This window comes from Elephantulus edwardii, unplaced genomic scaffold, assembly GCF_000299155.1.
Source record: "Elephantulus edwardii isolate Elephantulus edwardi_28Jun2011 unplaced genomic scaffold, EleEdw1.0 scaffold00208, whole genome shotgun sequence".
Taxonomy (NCBI): domain Eukaryota; kingdom Metazoa; phylum Chordata; class Mammalia; order Macroscelidea; family Macroscelididae; genus Elephantulus; species Elephantulus edwardii.
In genome coordinates this window covers 4,697,888-4,719,279 of record NW_006399958.1, presented here as the reverse complement: position 1 = coordinate 4,719,279, position 21,392 = coordinate 4,697,888, and the positions used below count along the sequence as shown (strand labels likewise).

Below are 21,392 nucleotides of genomic sequence, written 5' to 3'. Positions count from 1 at the left end.
CAGCTCTGGCAACTGTATCCACCCCGGAAAATCAATTACCATGGGTTCAGACAAGTCCCGGATACTTCTCGCTGTTCCCAGCTCAATCCAATGACCATCCTACTTACTCTACTGACTCTGAAATCTAAATAAAACACCTCTGCAGACCTCACAAATCCACCTTCACGATGAGGGTGTACTAAGGAAGTCAACAACTTACAACTCAGACTGGCCACAGTCGAGAGAGCATGGGCAGTGCACCTGCAGCCTCTTCACCCTTCGGCCTTACGGCTTCAGGCCGGTGTCAAAGAGCTTCCCTGAACCCTGAACATTAAGGCCTCTCTCCTGCATCCTGCAGCCTCACGCCAGGTCTCAGGTCCTCAGTGGTGGCTGCTGGTGCTCTCCTGGAGGGCTGGCTGGCCCGAGAGTCTCTTGCGCCCGAGGGCATGTGCTGCATTCTCTATTTCTTTGTCATTGTTGGTAGTGAGAGTTCCTACAACTCTGCCAGTGAAACTGCTTCTTTTAGATCCAGCAACTGAAACTAGGCAATCCCTGCTGGACTAGCACAGCCCACTTCCATGTTCCCTCCCAACGCCCTGCAAAGTCAAGGGAAATGGTCTAGGGGAGTCATTGTAAACAACAACAACGTAGTATTCTTATTCTTCTGCAGTAACTGAAGTAGTTCTGTTACTACTGAGGGGGCTGGATTTTAAGGCTTCAGGGAACATCCAGTGAGAGGCGTCCACCACCTTGGGGCCCAGGTGCTACGGCCACTCCTGGCACCTTTCTCAACCCAAGGCCCTCAATACAGGTGACTGTGCCTTTACCAGGTAAGTCAGAACAATTTACATCTGTGGGCAATCCACTCTGAGATTCAGAATCTGCATAAATGTGGGTTAAAAAAAACAAACCCCAATGTTTCTAACAATGACACATGACAATCAGATATATGCGTGAAAAGTAAAAGAAACAAACAAACAAAAAACACAACCACAGAAACAACCACAGAAACAACCAACCAGTGTGGCATCTACAAACTGGGGTTCAAGTGAGCTGTTCTGTTTCAGGAAGGAAACATTTTCTTTTCAACAGTCCACATAAAGCCCTAATATAAACGGAAGCACATTCCTCTGGATTCACTTTAAAAAACACAAACACAAGGACCTGTGGATCATCTCTAATTACAGAAGAATATTAAACACAGACTACGAAATCAAACGTATAAATCTATAATGAGTGCTCCTGTGAAACTCTACTATTAAAGTAAGCCAGCGTGATGCGATGGATGGATTTTATAGGCTTTCTTCTAACCCCTCCCAGATCCACCAGCGGCTCCTCAGAAATATGAGCAAATCTCCTCCCATGTCATTTACAGTCTCTTAAAACAGGGACGGACAGACAGCAGGAATCAGTGCTGACTCAATGGAATACACATCAAAAACAACGAAAGAGCTTTGCATTTCCCTAATAAACCTTAACTTATGGATACTATCTGAACTCTGTGTGGCGCCTGCAGGAAGTAGAAAATGTCACAAGGGGAGAGAGACAGGTTACAACTAAAGATTCTTGCACTTCTCTGATAAACCTTAAATTATGGATACAATCTGAATTTTCTGTGGCCCCTGCAGGAAGTACAAAATGTCACAAGGGGAGAGGGAAAGGTTGGCGCCGCACTGAAAAGGTTACAAGGTACCAGCAAGTCAGATTTTCCCTTGACAGAAGTCAGTCTGGGGCTATTGATGATTTTTCTTTCACTTTTCCTGAAGTTACAGGTCAGCCACACACCCCGGTTTGTAATCTGAGCACCACCCTCTGTGCCAGCAGCCAGGGCTCGGGGTGGAGTGGGGGTGGGTGGGCTCCGATCTTCCCAAGCTTCGTGCTCAGAAGCCTGCAGACCACAGACACAGCCTACTCACTCTGTTACCAACAACAAACTGGACCGGATGCCGCTCTTGCTCTCTTGTTTCCTGACTCCAACTTCACGGAGTCAGTTTTACTCCTCAACCTAGACATTGCATGCGTGCAGAAATGCCACCTGGAACCCTGACAAAGCCGAGAGCGATCCATAAACATCCAGGACAGGAGTGAGACCCCCACCTGCGAGCCTGGAAGCTTCGACACCCCCCACCCCCAACTGCTCCTCCTTCCCCTCCCAGCGACTCCACCCCCGCGCTTCCCACGGGAATTCCAAGTCCTAAGTCAGATCCACACATTTATGTCGCCCCATCTCAAGAAAAGAAACGCACCCCGACCACTGTGGGTTATAGATCTGGTTTTTCAGCACCACCCAGAATTCCAGAAAGTTGCTTTTACCTCCCTGTAATGTCTTCATGGGCGCTGGGGTGATTTAGGGGAAAGGAATCGAGCTGTCAAGCCAAAGGTAGGCGATCTGAATCCATTACCTGCTTCTCGAAACAAAGGTGGGCCCCCAGCTGCTCGCCTACAATTTACTGCCCGCGAAAACCTGCTGGCGAGTCCGCAATGGATTCTCTCTGGCCGAAGACTCCCTGACAGACAGCCTCGGGCAACTTCTTCATATAGACAACGCGTATGTCTATGGTGGCCCTCGAGGACCAAAAGTCTTAGGCGCCCCCGCGAACGCCAAACATGGCCGCGACGTTGCTTCGACAGGTCCAAGCATCATGGCCAACAGCTCAATTTCAAACACATTAACACTCTTAAAGTATGTATGTTTAATTAGCTGAATACTTTAAAATGGCAGAAATTTACAGTTGATTCTGTAATCTCTAAAATCCTGTAAACAGCACTTGACGGTGCCCGGAGAGGGTGTAATTTTCTAGACCAAGCGAACCTCGGCTTTTCTAGTACGGCGCCAGCAGGAAATATGCCTGCGCCCTAGCCCCGACACAATGGGGGCCGCCATATTGCATTACTTGCCGTACAGAAAGCAGCCTATCACGTAGCTACGGAAACCCTGAAGGGCAGTCCTGGCTCTGTGGCCTGTATCCTCCACCTTTATGCAAAAGAATAGATTTTCAGGGGCTCAAACTTTATAGAAAGGAAGAAAAAAGAAAAAAAAAAAGAGATTAATTTTTTAAAACAGGTCACTGGACTTTTGTATGTCAAGGATCTTTATTACAGAGATGATTCCTCAAAAGAGTAAAAGGGGAACTAGGTGAACTGTCATCCACAAATAGCTTCTGACTGAAAAGGGGTGGGAAGGAGGAGGCTCTAAGGGCTGAAATGGACTTGGAGACATGGTATATTGAGGTGTCCATCTCAGAGTGAAAGAGATGGCCAGGGAAATGCAGCCAAATTGAGGAAGGATGCCCTATAGACGCTGCATCGCTATGGTTTCTGTCCAGGGGGGAGGATTTGATGATTCACCAGCCAAGATCTCCTGGTGAAAGCCCCACATTCACCGCACACATGCGATTACTGCTGCTTCTTCGTCTTTTTTTAACTTCTCTGATGTTCAATGACCTGGGACTTGGTCCTATGGGATTTTTTTTTTTTTACAGAGTTTCACTCCAGCGTAAAATTGCTCATGATTGAAATGGACAGAATTTTCCTAAATTGTCAAAGCCAGCAGAGTTCTTTATTTTCCAGCTTCTGTGCTGATCGATTCAAGACGCAATTGTTTTCACAGCTTATTCAGGTAAATTGTTGTTTAAATGAAAAGGACATTTCTTTCTACCAATGAAGGTGATTTCCAGTTCATTTTATTTAGAGCATTCTTCCACCCCATCTACTCTGTAGCCAATCTGTGAATACTCGAGCATATGATCATCAAGCTTTTTCTAATTTCTAAGAGACAAGTGAATAAGAATCATTGTACCATCTCAAACAGAAACAAGAATATTAAAAAAACATCTTCATGGGAGGTGGCTCTACAGTGGAAAAACCCATAGTAAGTGTAACTCTAACTTTCGTTAACTTTGATATAACATTAAAGTTTAATTTGCTGGTAAAACAAAATCATCTCAATGAGTCAGAGTGTAAAGAAGTTCATATAAAACAAAGTTGGTTATAGGTGTGCTCTGGTGGACTAGTGGCAAGAAGCTGCACTGTAATCCCGGAGGTGAACAGTTCTATTCCACCAGATGCTCTGCTGGAAAATGAGGGACGATCTCCTCCAGTACCATTCAGATCTGATTTGATAGTACACACACAAATATAATTTTTTTAAAAAAAATTAAAACTTTAAAAAAGGTAATATTTTAAATAACAGAGAAATGCAGATTTTGGTGTCCTTGATTTCAGCTCAAATCTCACTGGTGTCCAGACTTAACTGCCTGAGTGCTGACCCTCCAGCTGATTTTCTGAGGCTGAAATGACATAGGAGGAAATAGCCCATCATTTTCCTCAGAGCAAGTGGTAGATACCAACCACCAGACTGATGCCACTTTTGAGTTGGCATTGTAACTTCCTACTGACGATACCACCAGAGCTTCTAACAAAAAAACCAGCAGTCAGGAAATCAAAAGACAAACTGTATTAGGTAAATCTGCGGTCAGGGACATGTTCAGAGTACTGAGAAATAACAACGTCAATCTGAAAGGCTAAGGTGCGCCTGATCCAGTACATGGTCTTCACAATTACTTGCTATGCTTCAGATAGCTGGATAATGACTAAAGATGACAGAAAAAGAATTGATGCCTTTGAGCTGTGGTACTGAAGAAGAGTTCTGAACATACCATGGGCCACCAAGAAAACAAATAGGTCTGTCTTTGTTGTTACTATGTGCCATCGAGTCACTTGAGACTCATAGCGACCCCGTGTACAAGAGCCCTAAACGCAGTTCTATCCTGTCCCAATCTCACCATCTCAAACACACTCATTCCCACCATTCCACTTACAGAATCAATCCATCTCATTGAGGGTCTTCCTCTCTTGTGCTGTCCCTCCACTCTCCCAAGCTTGAGATGTCCCTCTCCAAGAACCAGTCCTTCCTTGCTCAAAGTATGTCAGACGAAGCTTCAGAATCCTTGACTCCAAGGAGCATTCCGACTTCATGCTCTCCAGGACAAACCTGTTTGTTCTCCTAGCAAGCCATGGTATAGTCAAGACTCTTCTCCAGCACCACAGCTCAAAGGCATCAATTTTCTTTCTATCATCCCTGTTCATTGTCCAACTCTCTGATGCATAGCATGTAATTTCGAAAACCATAGCCTGGATCAGGCGCACCTTACTCTCCAGCCTGACGTCGTTGCTCTTCAGTACTCTTGAGAGGTCCCTCACAGCTGACTTTTCCCATGCAATTTGTCCCCTGATTTCCTGGCTGCTGTTACCAAGAGTGTTAAATGTGGAACCAAGCAAACTAAAACTGTTAACTATTTCAATCTCGTGACCATCCATAACCTTTTTTTTAATGCAAACGAAAAAAAGAGGTTTATTATGAAAAATACTTGGGAAACAAAAGAATGGGGGAATGAGGTAACAAGAGCCGCTGACTCACTAAAATCAGAACCTGTAGAGGAGGAGATAAAAAAGAATAATAAAGCACACATAGAGACCACTGTTCTATGGATGTTTGTTAATTAGTCACCCAGAAATGATGTTTACTGAGGTCAGAGCTGCAACTGGACACATCTGCACAGTCACTGAGTCAACAGGGCTTTTCTCCTGCAGGCAGCACTGCTATGGAGAGGTGAGAATGCTACTGAACGGCTTTCTTTCTGGGCAGAATCCACACGTTTTTATATTTTTGTGTTTTCTTTGACATGAATGAAAATGAGAAATGGAGGCAATACTCTATACATTCCTGGCAGGTATATGATGTCTCACCTTCATGAGATCATTCCCAGAGAGCTCTTGATTCATCTTGAAGGTTTTCTGACAAATCTGCACTGAGAGGGTTTGTAGCACATGAATTTTCGAATGTCTATTAAGACTTGGCCTCTGGGGACAAGAGTTTGCACATTTACTGTACGAAAATCAAGTCTTCCTCTTTCCGCCATCTTTCCATGCAGCCACAATAATGGTGTGCTTGAACTTCCCGGATGACCCTCTCAAGAGCATCAACAATGCTGGGAAGAGAGGCAAATGCCAGCTTCTTATCAGGCCGAGCTCCAAAGTCATAGTTAGCTTCCTGACCGTGATGAGGAAGCATGGCTATGTTGGCGGATTTGAAATCACTGATGATCACAGAACAGGGAAAATTGCTGTCAGCCTCACAGGCATGTGAAACAAGTGTGGCGCCATCACCCCAGATTTGATGTGCAGCTCAACGAGCTAGGAAAGTGGCAGGATAATCTGCTCGTGTCATGTCAGTTCGGTTTCATTGTACAGACAACCTCAGCTGGCATCACAGACCATGGGGAACCAAGATGAAAACACACAGGAAGAAAAGTCCTGGGATTCTTTTTCAACGGATGTAATAAACTGCAAATGAAAAGAAGGAATAGAGGCGAGCTCTGGTGGCCCAGTGGCAAGAAGCTGCACTGCAATCCCAGAGGTACGTGGTTTGAATCCACCAGATGCTCTGCTTAAGAGAGGCAATCTCTTCCTGTACCAGTGAGATCCAATTTGATGGTACATATGCAAAATGGAAAAAAAATTATAAAAGAGGGAGGGAGGGAGGAAGGAAGGAAAGAAATCAAGTCTTCCCTCTCTGAAACCTTTGATATACTATAAAGAAAGACTGTTTGAAGACTGTACCAAATACATGTCAATATTGGCTTTCTCTCCAGTATGAATTTGCTGGTGGCTAGCTTTTCCTTTTGACTGAAATCTTTTCCACACTCCGTACACACACAGGGTGTCTCTCCAATATGTGCTCTCTGGTGTATACGGCACCCTGCCTTCTGGATTAACACTTTACCACAATCACATTTAGAGGATTTCTTCCCATTATGAGTTCACCTATCTCCATACCGTTTCAACCTATATGCAGAACAGATTATCCGGGAGGCTGGGCTCTATGAGGAGAAATGTGGGGTCAAGATTGGTGGACGATTTATCAACAACCTGCGTTATGCAGATGACACAACCCTGCTTGCTGAAACTGACTGAGGAGGACCTGAAGCGCCTGCTGCAGAGTGTCAAGGACTGCAGCCTACAATATGGATTGAGGCTCAATGTCAAGAAGACAAAGATTCTCACCACTGGACCAATTGGCAGCATCAGAATGGATGGTGAAGAGATTGAGATTGTACACAGATTTAGTTTGCTTGGCTCCATAGTCAACAGTCTTGGCACCAGCAGCCAGGAAATTAAAAGGCACATTGCCATGGGAAAGTCTGCTGTTAGGGACCTCTCCAAAGTACTGAAGAGCAATGGTGTCTCTCTGGAGATTAAGGTGCGTCTGATACAGGCTATGGTCTTCGCAATCACTTGTTATGCATCAGAGAGTTGCACAATGACCAAGGAGGATAGAAGGAGAATTGATGCCTTTGAGCTGTGGTACTGGAGAAGAGTATTGAGAATACCATGGACTGCTAGGAAAACAAACAGATTTGTCCTGGAAAGGGTTAAACCGGGTGGCTCCTTGGAGGCAAGGATTCTGAGGCTCCGTCTGACATACTTTGGACATGTTGTGAGGAGAGACCAGTCCTTGGAGAGGGACATCATGTTTGGGGGGTTGGGGGGCCAGCGCAGGAGAGGAAGGCCCTCTATGAGGTGGATTGATTCAGTGACTGGGATAATTGGGATGGGAGTGTCAGAGACAGTGCGATTGGCACAGGACAGAGCAGAGTTTAGGGCTGTTGTACACAGGGTCGCTATAAGTCGCAAGCGACTCGACGGCACATAAGAACAACATAAACATGAGTTCACAGTTAAAAAGTGAGCTCACTTTTTCCTGATGAAGCATTTTCCACATTTTCTTCATATATGGAGTTTCTGTCCAGTAGTGTTCACTGGTGGATAGTGAGAGTCCCCTTCTGCATGGATCCTTTACCATATTCACATTTGTAAGGCTTCTCTCCAGTACTGCACGCTCAGGGAAGATAAGGTCATGCTTCCTGCTGAAGCCCTTTCCACATTCCTTATAGATACAAGCTTTCTTCCCAATATGGCTGCGCTGGTGTATAGTGAGGTGTGACTTCCAGATGAAATCTTGACCAGGGTCAACTCATATACATGGCTTCTCTCCACTAGTTCACTGATGTTCAGGGACATATTCCTTCTGACTGAAACCATTTCCACACTCAATTGAACACATATATCTCTAGTATGTGTTCGCTTATAAATAATATGGTGTCCCTTCTGAATGAAACATTTTCCCCACAGTGCACACACAGGGTTTCTTCCCAGTGTGTGTTCCCTGTTGGAAAATGACTCCTGCTTCACAGATTCATTCACATTTATAGGATTTCTCGCCTACGGCAGTTTGCTGATGCAATGAGGGTCATTCTTTCTCATCAAGTCTTTTCCACATTCCCTGCATGTATAGGGTTTCTTCCCAGTATGACTTTGCTGGTGTCTACTAACTTTTGACTTCTCGATAAAGCGTTTACCACATTCACAGCATTTATACAGTTTCTCTCCAGGAAGAATTAGCCAGTAAACAAGTATCAGGATTTTGAAGCTCCGTCTCACATACTTTGGGCATGCTCCCAGAAGGGATCCGACTTTGGAGAAGGACATGAGGCTTGAAAGGGTGGAAGGTCAGTACAAGAGATGAATACCCTGGATGAGACGGAATGACACAGGAAATGGAGTAGGTGTGTTAGAGACAGTGATTTTGGCTCAGGATAGGGCAAGGTCAGAGACATTATTCATTAAGTCACTGAGTCACACATGACAACAGGCCATCATAGTTCCTGTATTTGTTTGCATATGCAGCCATTACTCTTAGCAAAAACCAAGGAATTGTCATTTTTACTCTTATTACCTTGTTTCACTGCATTTATCAAATGACCCAGCCTCTCAGGAGTTGAGCCCACTAACTTCACTTCCCATAAGTAACTTTTGCCTTTGGTTAAGTGACTGCAACCTTAAGACCTGCATTAATTCATGGACTTTGCTCAACCCAACCAGAGACCAAAGGTTTTTATTCTTTTGTGTACTCTATTTATTCTCCAAAGACACATTACAGAGTCTAGACCTTTGCATGAAACTCTACTCTTCCAACACCAATTGTTTTGTTATGTGCCACTGAGTCAGATTCGCCTGGCAAAGAGGACACTGCCCATCCTTCTCAAGCAGAGCAGTTGGTGGATTCGAACTGCAAGTGTTCAGTATGGCAGTGCAGCTTCTCGCCATTTGGCCATCAGGGCTGCCCCACCAATTGTTCTGATAATTTATTCCACTATGATTAGTAGCAGACCGGTTATAATAACTTCCCAAGAGCCTGGGAGGAGCCAGCCAAACCACGAACAACACGGCTGCTTCTTTCCCAGCTGCCTTTGGGCTTAAGGCCGCCTCCTGGTTCAAACCCTAGGCCCAGGCTGGCTAGTCTCACTCCAGGGACAGAGCAAACCTGCACGTCAAACACAGTCCCGGAAAAGCAGTCGACTCCAAAAGCCTGCCACGATTCCTGTGCTCCCGTCACCATGCTCCTGCCGTCTGGCAAGGAGAACTTCCCAAGAGCCTGGAAAATCTTGGAAAATTCTTGGAAAATCTCCAAGAGACTCAGACTCATCAGGGAAATGACTCACATGACTATAGGTATGGAAGCTGCTCATGCAGACTGGAGAGCTATGTGCTAGGACCCTGAATGCTGTCAGTCATGGTGAAGCTAGATGTTGTGACCCAAGAAAATTAGAATCCTAAAAAGGGGTGAGTACTGAGGGCCTCTGAGCTTATATAAGCCTCAAGCAGGGTGAACCAGGCACTCACTCCATCCTCTCTCTCTCCGTGATACAATACATACATCAGATGGAATAAGAGTTAATCCTTGTCTATGAAAGATACTCGGAAAGATGAACCCAGTGTAAGAGTGTCACAGCACATACCGGCAGCCCCATCTGCATAGCTACAGAACAGAAAGCTTTTTAGTGAATGCAAAATACCCCAAACTCATCGCTTTTGGTGCGTTTAGACTCTGAGAGAAGAACAGGACAAGGACAGAAATGTTTCAAAAGCTGTCATCTTTATTGAGGGCAACTGCCACCTCTTTCTCAGGAGAAAGAATGGGTGGCATAAAAGTCCTTAGTGTTTCAGGGAGCTCTGGTGGCCTAGTGGCAAGAAGCTGCACTGCAATCCCAGAGGTACAAGGTTCAAATCCACCAGATGCTCTGCTGGAGAAGGAGGGGCAATCTCCTCCCGGACCAGTCAGATCTGATTTGACTGTACACGCACACAAAACATTAGTAATAATTAAAAAAAAAAGTCCTTAGTGTTTCAACCACCGTGTCATCACGGCTCCTGGTTTTTGCAGAGAACCAAGAGTATTCTGACTAGCACAAGATTTAAAGGCTCGCCTGAAATGACATCAAAGGATTACACAGAGTATGGATGCTGGGAAGCATTCTCCGTGTGGTCTTTGATGCACTAGGACAAATGACCTTTTCCTTGTGGTCTGTACCAACATCATTGTCAATAAACGGTCTCTCTTCAATAAGTTCACGGATGACAAATAAGCATTATCTTCTTACTGAACACTTTTCCACACTCCCTGTTCCCAGTGAGCCTTTCCCCAGTGAGTTCGCTGATAGGCATTGAGGGATCACTTCACGAAGAACCCTTTTCCACAGTTACTTTTCTCTTTTACACACATAGGGTCTGTCCCCAGTGTGAGCTCGCTGATGGACAACGAGCTTACCCTTTCTGATGAAGCCTTTTCCACAGTCCTGGCACACGTACGGTCTCTCTCCAGTGTGTGTTCGTTGATGGATAGTGAGGTCACTCTTCATGGTGAACCCTTTTCCACACTCCCTGCACACATACGGTTTCTCCCCAGTATGAATTCGTTGGTGGATAGTGAGTTCACTCTTTGAGATGAAGCCTTTCCCACACTCCCCGCACACATAGGGTCTCTCCCCGGTATGAATCCGCTGATGCACAGCGAGGTGACTACTTGTGGTGAACCCTTTTGCACACTCTGGGCAGATATAGGGTCTCTCCCCAGTGTGAGTTCGTTGATGGACAGTTAATTCCCACTTTGTGATGAACCCCTTACCACACTCCCTGCACACATAGGGTCTCTCCCCAGTATGTGTTCGTTGATGGGTTATGAGTACACCCTTACTGGTGAACCCTTTTCCACACTGGCTGCAGACATAGGGCCTCTCCCCAGTATGACTTCGCTGATGGACACTGAGGTGATCCTTTCTGATGAACCCTTTTCCACACTCCCTGCACACAATGGGACTCTCCCCAGTATGAGTTCGCTGGTGGAAAGTGAGTTGATGCCTCGTGATGAAGTCTTTTCCACACTCCCCGCACACATAGGGTCTCTCTCCAGTGTGTGTGTGTTGGTGGCTACTGAGTTCACCCTTCGCGATGAACCCTTTTCCACACTGGCTGCAGACATAGGGTCTCTCCCCAGTATGAGTTCGCTCATGGACAATGAGGTAAGCTTTTGTGATGAACCCTTTTCCACACTCCCTGCACACAATAGGACTCTCCACAGTATGAGTTTGCTGATGGAAAGTGAGTTTATGCCTCCTGAAGAAGCCTTTTCCACACTCCTGGCACACATAGGGTCTCTCTCTAGTATGCGTTCGCTGGTGGATAGTGAGGTAACCTTTCATGATGAAGCCTTTTCCACACTCCCCGCACACATAGGGTTTCTCCCCAGTATGAATTCGCTCATGGACAGTGAGGTAACACTTCGTCCTGAACCTTTTCCCACACCCCGTGCACACAAAGGGTCTCTCCCCTGTGTGAATTCGCTCATGGACAGTGAGGTAACACTTCGTCCTGAAGCCTTTCCCACACTCCGTGCACACAAAGGGTCTCTCCCCTGTGTGAATTCGCTGATGGGCAGTGAGAGCTGATTTCTTGCGAAAGGCTTTGCCACAGTCACTACATACATGGGATTTCTTTAATTTCTGAGTTGCCTGATTTCTGTGAAGTTGGGCCTTAGAGCCTCTTGGTTTCTGGCTTTTAAAAAAAATCATTTCAGTCCAAAACTGGTCACAATCACCGTGGAGCAAGGTCTTCTGTCCACTGAGCTCAGCAGAGTGTTCTACTTGATTGCTAGGTCTCTGCTGGACTATGGGTAAAGTGGTACTGGATTTCCTAGTTTTCTTAGGAAATTTATACCCATCATGGTTTTCTAGGAAATGAAAATTAGTTTTGTGCTGATGGTAAGTATTTTCCAATGAATCCAGGTTACTGTGTTCCGGTCTGTGTAATATTCTTTCATTAGACTTCATTAGACTTTCATTAGACTTCATCAAGAGCCCAAGCAGGTGATCATCAACGTTCTGGACTTCTAGGAAAGAAGAGGATAATGAATGTCCAACATCTGATCTGGAATGAATCTAGTTAAAGAATGAAGAAGCGAGAGATGCAGAATGGGGAATTTCAACGTGTACATTTCGTCACCAAGTCGTAAGAAGCTGGGCTGCAATCCCAAAGGCACTCATTTCAATCTGCCCACTGTTGTAGGAGATTAAGGAATGGACATCGCTTCCTGTGAATTTAACTGGCCCTGAAAACCTGTCATAGAGTCAGGCAGGACTCAGTCCCAATCCAGGATACACAACAAAATCAACAACATCTCGACATGAGTATAAATAAGGTATACTTACGGTCAGATGCAACTGATAAAAACCACACACACAGAAGAAAAAAAAATGACTGTAGGATTAAGACAAAGAGCTATAGAGAATTGCTTGGTGAAGCCAAAAATAGGCATCTTAGGATACCAGTCGCTCCTAGGAAGATGGGCAATATTGTCCGTGCGAATGACAGCCTGAGAAGTCCACTGCAGGACAGCTGATGGCCATGAGCTTAGCTGAGAAGGAAAAAGACTAGATGCTGTGTGGCTCATGCACACAGATTTGATGGTTTCTAACACAGGACTCAACACAGTGAACACCCTTGGAACCAGCAGCCAGGAAATTAAAAGATGTAGCGTGATGGGAAAGTCCGCTGTTAGGGACCTCTCTAAAGTACTGAAGAGCAATGGTGTCTCTCTGGAGACTAAGGGGCGTCTGATAGAGGTTATGGTCTTTGCAATCACTTGTTATGCGTCAGAGAGTTGGACAATGACTAAGGAGGATAGAAGGAGAATTGAGGCCTTTGAGATGTGGTGCTGGAGTAGAGTATTGAATATACCATGGACTGCTAAGAAAACAAACAGATTCATCCTAGAGAGGGTTAAACTGGGCTGCTCCTTGGAGGCAAGGATTCTGAAGCTTCATCTGACATACTTTGGACATGTTGCAAGGAGGAACCAGTCCGTGGAGAGGGACATCATGCTTGGGAGGGTGGAGGGACAGCACAGGAGAGGAAGGCCCTCTATGAGGTGGATTGATTCAGTGACTGGGGTAATGGGGGTAGCTGTGTCCGAGACAGTGAGGTTGGCACAGGACAGAGCAGAGTTTAGGGCTGTTGTTCACAGGGTCGCATGAGTTGCAAGCGACTGGACGGCATGTAACAACAACAGCATAGGATTCATTGCCATGGAGAGGGAGCTGACTCATAGCTGACCCTCAAATGGAATTTCTCATGAGGTGAGTCACATGGGAGGAGACTGTCCACCTTTCTCTGTGGAACAGCAGTTGCATTTGAACTGCTTGCCTTTGGATTTTGAGCGCAGCTCCTTACCCACTAGGCCACAGTGCTCCCTGCAGAGAATGTAAAACACAGGTCAGTTTATAACACACACATCAGAATGTCTGTGGCGTCTCAATATTCACTGATTCCAGACAGATGCATTTACTTCACAAAACCTTAACGAACAACAAATGACAAATACTATTAATTAACTAATAAGCATAAAAAACTTAAAACCTTAGAAGAACAAGTTGAAAACAAATCACAGTATTTTTCTGTTGTTTTTTTTTTGTAAATGCAAATACATTACGAGGCTATTAAGAAAATTACTTAGCAAAGCAAATCATGGAAGGATAAGGTTTCCCTAGACCTTGACTCACAGAGATCACAACCGTGAGAGAAAAGTAGGAGTCAGAAATAGAGAAGATAAAGGGAAGAGATGAAGTAAAGAAACAATGGTTAAATTTAAAAACAAAACAAAACAACAAAAAACCACAAAACCCAATACAATAATGTAGACAAACCAGCAGATACCTTCTCCTTACTAAGACTATATACTTATATCCTAGAAAGAAAAAGGTCTCAAAGAGAGGATGGACACGTAGAAGTATTTAGCTTTACTCCTACACACGATTACAGACGTGATGCCTTCTTTTACTTGAGTGAGAAGTACAGAGCCGCCTCCTCACACTGCTACTTGCTCGCTCACCTGAAAAGCTTTCTCTCTGATGTTCAGGGATGTTAATCTGTGGTTGTTCACCTCCTTCCAACCTGGTCAGTGCATCAGGTTTTTTAGGTTGATACCCTGTTTGTGGGAAAGCAGACAATGTTAGACACACCAAACAATAAAAGTTTTTAAAAGAATATATTAATTGGGGGGCGGGGGGAAATTAATGCAAGAAGAAAAATATCAAAGGTACAAAGAAAAGGGAGCTCTGGTGGCCTAGTGGCAAGGAGCTGCAACTACAATCCCAGAGGCTCACGGTTTGAATCCACCAGATGCTCTGCGGAGAAGGAGGGACAATCTCCTCCTGTACCAGTCAGATATGATTTGACGGTACACTCACACAGAAATAAAAAAAAATTAAAAAAAAAAGATACAAAGAAAAGCGATTTATGGTAACAATTAAAAGATGATATCCATTGATCGAGGGCCAGGAGTAGAGTAAGAACCTTCGACTCCCAAGCACACAAATATTCCACAGATTGCAGCAGCAGAGAGAGAAAGGACTCATGTCAGGATTACTGTCCTCACCGACGGACACCAGGTTTCTGTAGTTCTCCAACATCACGTCCCGGTACAGGGCCTTCTGAGCACAGTCCAGAAGCTCCCATTCTTCCCGCGTGAACTTCACAGCCACGTCACTGAATGTCAGTGCTTCCTGTCAGAATAAAAGGAATCTCTCTGATGACGTATTTTCCATTTCGGTTATGAATGAAATGTGAAGGAGGCTGTTGAGTTCATTCCCTGCATGGAGGCTGTTGCATCACAACACAACACAACTTGCGTTGGTTTTAGACATCTTAGAGAAGAAAGAAGACTTTTACTCAGTATTTTAAATTTGCATGTTCACTAATTCAGCCATCTGTAAAAAGGAATTTTCTTAGGGAGCTCTGGTGGCCTAGTGGCAAGATGCTGCACTGCAATCCCAGAGGTGGTTGTTGTTGTTGTTATGTGCCGTCGAGTCGTTTCCGACTCATAGCGACCCTATGCACAACAGCTCTAAACCCTGCTCTATCCTGCGCCAACCGCACCGCCTCTGACACACCCATCCCGATTACCCCAGTCACCGAATCAATCCATCTCATAGAGGGTCTTCCCCTCCTGCGCTGTCCCTCCACCCTCCCAAGCATGATGTCCCTCTCCAAGGACCCGTCCCTCCTGGCAACATGTCCAAAGTATGTCAGACGAAGCCCCAGAATCCTTGCCTCCAAGGAGCAGCTTGGTTTAATCCTCTCCAAGATGAATCGGTTTGTTTTCCTGGCAGTCCATGGTACATTCAGTACCCTTCTCCAGCACCACAGCTCAAAGGCATCAACTCTCCTTCTGTCCTCCCTAGTCATTGTCCAACTCTCTGATGCATAACAGGTGATTGCAAATACCATGACCTGTATCAGGCGCACCTTAGTCTCCAGAGAGACACTGTTGCTCCTGAGTACCTTTGAGAGGTCCCTAACGGCAGACTTTCCCATCGCGATACGCTTTTTGATTTCCTGACTGCTGGTACCAAGAGTGTTGACTGTGGAGCCAAGCAAAGTGAAGCTGTGAATACTCTCAATCTCTTCGTCATCCATCCTGACACTGCCAATTGGTCCAGTGGCGAGAATCTTTGTCTTCTTGACGTTGAGCCTCAGTCCATACTGAAAGCTGCAGTCCTTGACCCTTCGCAGCAAGTGCATGAGGTCCTCCTCAGTTTCAGCAAGCAAGGTTGTGTCATCTGCATAACGGAGATTGTTAATAGATCTTCCACCAATCCTGATGCCACAATTCTCCTCATAGAGCCCAGCCTCTTGGAGGTACGTGGTTCAAATCCACCAGATGCTCTGCTGGAAAAGGAGGGGCAATCTCTTCCTGTACCAGTCAGATCCGATTTGACGGTACACGTAAAAATAATACAATAAAAAAATTTTTTTTAAAAAAGGAATTTTCTTAAGTGCACAAAAGTAACTATATTTTTGATAAGCTAAAAACTTTTCACATATATATATACAATAATAGTTCTATATGTATACTCCACAAATGTGCATTTCTCTATATTAATAGGGAAATTACCTCCCATTATGCTGAAACGACAATAAGAATAGATGTTAACAGCACTAGCTTTTAGAATATGTCTAATTTCAAGGATACGGGGATCTGTTTCAACCCACCATTTTTTCCCATTTCCAACACAGCTGTCCCTTTCCCAGCACTCTGCTCTGGTCAGTTCACTAATCCATTGTGATGACCACAGAGACTTTCCTGAGGTTTATAAACGGTTTACTAAGGAACAGAGTCGCTCTTGGATGTCATCACCCGCTCTGCCACTGGCCTCTTCTGGGATGAAAGGCATCAACTCCTTCTGAGGCCCTGGCAGCCCTGTTGTCACTGGGTCTGCTGCGGAGCCCCCAGACATCTCCTGGTGTCACCACTTAGAGAAGGTTCCTTGCTTCCCTTCTCTCTCCTTGCTTCTCCTTCGTCTCTCACGTCTCTCCGTTTCACAGACCTCTGTGGAGTTTGATGGGTTATATGCACAAACTTCTCTTCAATTTGAACACTGGAGAGGAACCAACCCACGCCTCCTGCTGGGCCTCGAACATGGAATTTGCAGGACAGGCATTGCTAGGCTACAATTAACCATACACATACAAGGAAGTCCAATGAATACCACGACCTTTCAAATACATGCACCAACAACTAGAGCCAAAGAGGAGGAAACAGAAGACTTCTACCAATGTGTGCAGTCACAAATCGATCAAACATGTAATTAAAGGGGAGCTCTGGTGGCCTAGTGGCAAGAAGCTGCACTGCAATCCCAGAGAAACACGGTTCGAATCCACCAGATGCTCTGCCGGAGAAGGAGGCGCAATATCCTCCTGTACCAGTCAGATCTGATTTGACGGTACACGCACACAAAATAAAAAAAATAAAAAAAATAAAAAAAAAAAAAAACCATGTAATTAAGATCCATTAATAATGATGGGTGACTCAGCATATTTCACTCAGCATCATGTCCTCCAGGGTCACCCATTTTGCATAATATTTCATGAGTTCCTTGTTTTACAATGCTGCATAGTATTCCATTGTGTGAATAGACCACAGCTTCTCTATCCATTCGTGTGTTGATGGGCACTTAGGTTGTTTCTAGCTCTTTGCTATTGCAAACAAAGCTGTAATAAACATGGGTGTACATATATCAGCTTGGGTGGGAGTTCTGGTTTCTTCTGGGTAAATTCACAGGAGTGGAATTGCTGGGTCAAATGGTATTTCTATTTAAACTTTTTGAGAAACTATCATACAGCCTCCCATAGTGGTGGCACTATGTTGTACTCCCACCAACAATAAGGGGTCCAGTTTCAACACAAAATCCAGGGCTTTTTCACAACCAGTACATCACATGGGAAGAGATTTCCTATCCTTCTCCAGCAGAGCAGGTGATGTCCTCAAATCTCTTGCCTTTAGGTACCGTAGGCAGGTTGCTTACCAAGAGGGCATCGGAGCTTCATAACTCTCTCAGGAAAGGACTGCCCGTTTTTCTCTGGAGGTTGTTTGAAACTGTTTTGGTCTTTTGGCTGGAAGCACACTTGCACATTGCTGTGTATTTCTCTCTTCCGTGGGACTCTTTCCATTCTCAAGATAAACTCCAAGTTCTAACACGTCCATCACGGCAGAAGAATGAAGCATCCCTGAAGTTTAGTGACAATAAAAAGGTCTGCTGGCCTTGGACACGTTCCAGGAACACCTGAGACGCTTGAAAACAAGGGACCTTCAGGGGATCTGGGTTGTAAACAGCCTAGATCCAGTTCTAAGAGTTATGCCTTGTCAGCAATCAATCATCTGAGCCTCTGTCCCCTAAAGGGTCAAGTGCACCAGACGAGTTCTTGTTAACAAGATCTCCTGGAACGCAGGGGGGCTACAAACAGGCTCCACACTTCCTCTGGAACGCTTCACACTTCTTTTTTTTTTTTAAATTTTTTAAATTTTATTATTTTTGTGTGCGTGTACCGTCAAATCAGATCTGACTGGTACAGGAGGAGATTGCCCCTCCTTCCCCGGCAGAGCATCCGGTGGATTTGAACCGTGCACCTCTGGGATTGTAGTTGCAGCTTCTTGCCACTAGGCCACCAGAGCTCCCCTCGCTTCACACTTCTAATCAACAGTCTTTGATTAGACTTACTTAGCCATTTGCGTTCTTGCAATAAGATTAAGAGAAAGAACACAGAGCTGGGATAATTTGAGATAATTTAGTTCAATGTTTTCTATTTTTCTTTACTCTTCGAAAAGTGTATGTGACTTTCTTTAAGTATGCCATGCCCGCCCTGTAACAAAGAGGAGAATGAGGAAGTTCCTTCTTTCCATTTTGCCTAATAAAACCCGTGGCCCGTTGTCTTTGATCCTGTCTTTTGAGTCTTGACCTTCTGTGACCCACAATGACAGAATACCCACACCCGTGAACTACAGGAGGTTACCAAAAACAAAGCAGCAAAAGTCACCTGAGCCTTCACCATCCTCTTCTCTCCTTGGGAATATTCCCACACCTTGGATGCTCTGTCTTTGACTTTTCTTGAGAAGTTCTAATTCCTGTTCAGAAATCTCAGACTCCCATGGATGGTGTTCCTGGAAAAGACAAACACAAATCCTGTCATCTCGTTGTTCAAAGAGAAAGGACAACATAAGGATGGCCAAGGCTGACCTCTACAAACTCCACAAAAAGGAAGTGCTCTGACAACAATACCAACACAAACCCAATGCCCGTGAGGTCAGGCATGACGGTCATGCAGCCAGGAATATTTTCTTTTCTTTTTTTATTTTATTAATTTTAATTAAAGTTTACAGAGGCTTAGGGCTTCCAGTAATTCACTGTTGCACTTTAATCCCTGCCCATCCCCGCCTCCAATTCATTCTTCTCCTTGAAAAATAAAAGAAAAACTCTTTCATTGTTATGCAATCCATCCCCCCCAACTCCACTCCACTCTGCAGCCTTCATTCTGGACTCCTGTCATGACAATAATACCCAATCATATATCCCTATTAAACAGTTCTTTCCCTCATTTATTCCAATGCAATATACATCATTCCTCACCTTTTCTGTCTTCCCTCAACCTCAATGTCAGTCCCATTTTACAAGTGTCCTATGCAATATTTGTCCTTTTGTAACTGAGATATTTCACTCAGCATTATGTTCTCCAGGGTCACCCATTTTGCACAATATTTCATCATTTCCTTGTTTTTCAATGCGGTGTAGTATTCCATTGTGTGAATAGACCATAGCTTCTCTATCCATTCGTTTGTTGATGGGCAGTTGCTTTGTTTCCAGCTCTTTGCTATTGTGAACAAAGCCTCAATAAACACGGGGGGTGCTGCCTGGCCCATTTTCTACGAATTCTAACAAGAATGCTATTTTTCTAGTCAGTCATCTGCTGGAATAGCAAACTAGATTTCACAGAAACACACTTATGATGCTGGGGTTTATCAGGGAAGGTAAGAGGGTACAACGTAGACTGGCAACAGAATACACATTCTAAGACAGGACAGCTTCTTTTTTTTTCCCTTTGTAACTGAAGTGTATTTGTTACAACGTTTGTGGTAGCAGGTGCCCTGGCACTGTAAGCTTGGTTACATCTTCAGAACCTGCCCTGACAGCAGCCGCCTAGGAGGTGCCTAGTTTTGCTACTCTGAACCTCTTCTTTGGAAAACAAGCCCTGGATGCGGAGTCTCACAGAGCTGCTTCAGTGTAACACACTGGTTTCTAGACGCCCGGTACACGCAAAGTTGGGCACTACAGAGGGTGGGAGGTTTATCTGGATCCTAGAAGCTCAAACTCAGGCGGTCTTAACAGAGAGTTTCTTCTCAACATCAAAGCATAGCTCAACATTTCAGTGACCAAAAATTATTTACTAAGGAATCCGCTGAATAGCTAACTTCAGACCAGGCGTAGGGTTGGGTTACACACACCTTACAACAGAAATGACCTCCATCTGGTAAATTAGCCAACGTAAAACGAGGGGACAACTAGGACAGCTTCTGATATGTGCCTGTCTAGTTTTATTTTACTTTTACTTTTTTTTTTAAAATTTTTATTATTTTTGTGTGAGTGTACCGTCAAATCAGATCCGACTGGTACAGGAGGAGAGTATCCCTTCTTCCCCGGCAGAGCATCTGGTGGATTTGAACTGTGTGCCTCTGGGATTGTAGTTGCAGTTCCTTGCCTCTAGGCCACCAGAGCTCCCTGCTTGTCTAGTTTTATAAAAGTTCTGTTAGAGCTGCCACTAACACATTTACATTTACACACACACACAGACACAGACACACACACACACACACACACAGAGACACACACGTCAGGCCTCATGTAAGCTTGGGCAAAAGTCTTCAGCTCCGTTTCCACTGCCGTAGCAGCCTCAGCTCACTGCTGCCTCATATCAGGTTTTTGGTTTCAGGTGTGGCTGCTGATACTCTCCTGGAGGTTTGGCTGCTTCAAGAATTTCTAGCTTTTTGTTACTGTTTTCTACATCTCAGGTGGTAGGAAAACACTCTAAATTTCAGCTGCTGAACCTACCCTGGTGGAATGACAAAACCAGCGAGCTCCTTGCTGGAGGGACTAACACATTCTATCTGTATGTTCATGCGCAGCCCGGTGACAAAGTCAAAGGCAACGTCCTACGAAAGCCATTTGCAACCAAGGACTCACTACATCACAGGATGATCTCTATTTGAAGAATTAACTTTCCCCAACAATCACCTTTCAAGTAACCACATTCATGAAAGCATGTAAGCCAACTAGGTCATACCTTTGGCTCTGATCTGCTCTCTCCCCCATTTTACACAGTCAATTTCAGAAATGCTCATCCCTAGAGCCCTGAATGTCCCAGGGACTGACTACCAAAATCGAAACAGCTATGTCAGGGAGAGAGACTAGACAGAGTGCACCTTGAAGGCAAAAATGACAAAGCTCCATCTCTCATACCTGGGAAATGTAGTTTGGAGTCTACTCCTTGGAAAGGAATCTCAACATTAGGAAACATGATCAGCGAAAGAGAGGAAGACCCACAACAAGACAGACTGATGCACCAACTGCAGCAACAGACTATGAAACCTGTTCTGCAAAATGAGCCACAAAAAGCACTAAGTAGGGGAG

At 44.8% G+C, this 21,392-nt stretch overlaps 1 protein-coding gene and 1 pseudogene across 1 annotated transcript; one reads left to right on the top strand and one right to left on the bottom strand.

Moving 5' to 3' along the window:
- The window catches only part of LOC102853270, a 246,556-nt pseudogene that overhangs the window by 104,529 nt on the left and 120,635 nt on the right, over window positions 1–21,392 (top strand).
- LOC102850517 (zinc finger protein 615-like) lies at window positions 10,581–16,854 on the bottom strand. Its single transcript, XM_006897321.1, has 4 exons — window positions 16,828–16,854; window positions 14,810–14,936; window positions 14,244–14,359; window positions 10,581–11,879 (listed from the first exon to the last, which is right to left on the bottom strand). The coding sequence occupies exons 1-4, from the start codon at window positions 16,852–16,854 to the stop codon at window positions 10,581–10,583; spliced, it is 1,569 nt and encodes a 522-aa protein (XP_006897383.1).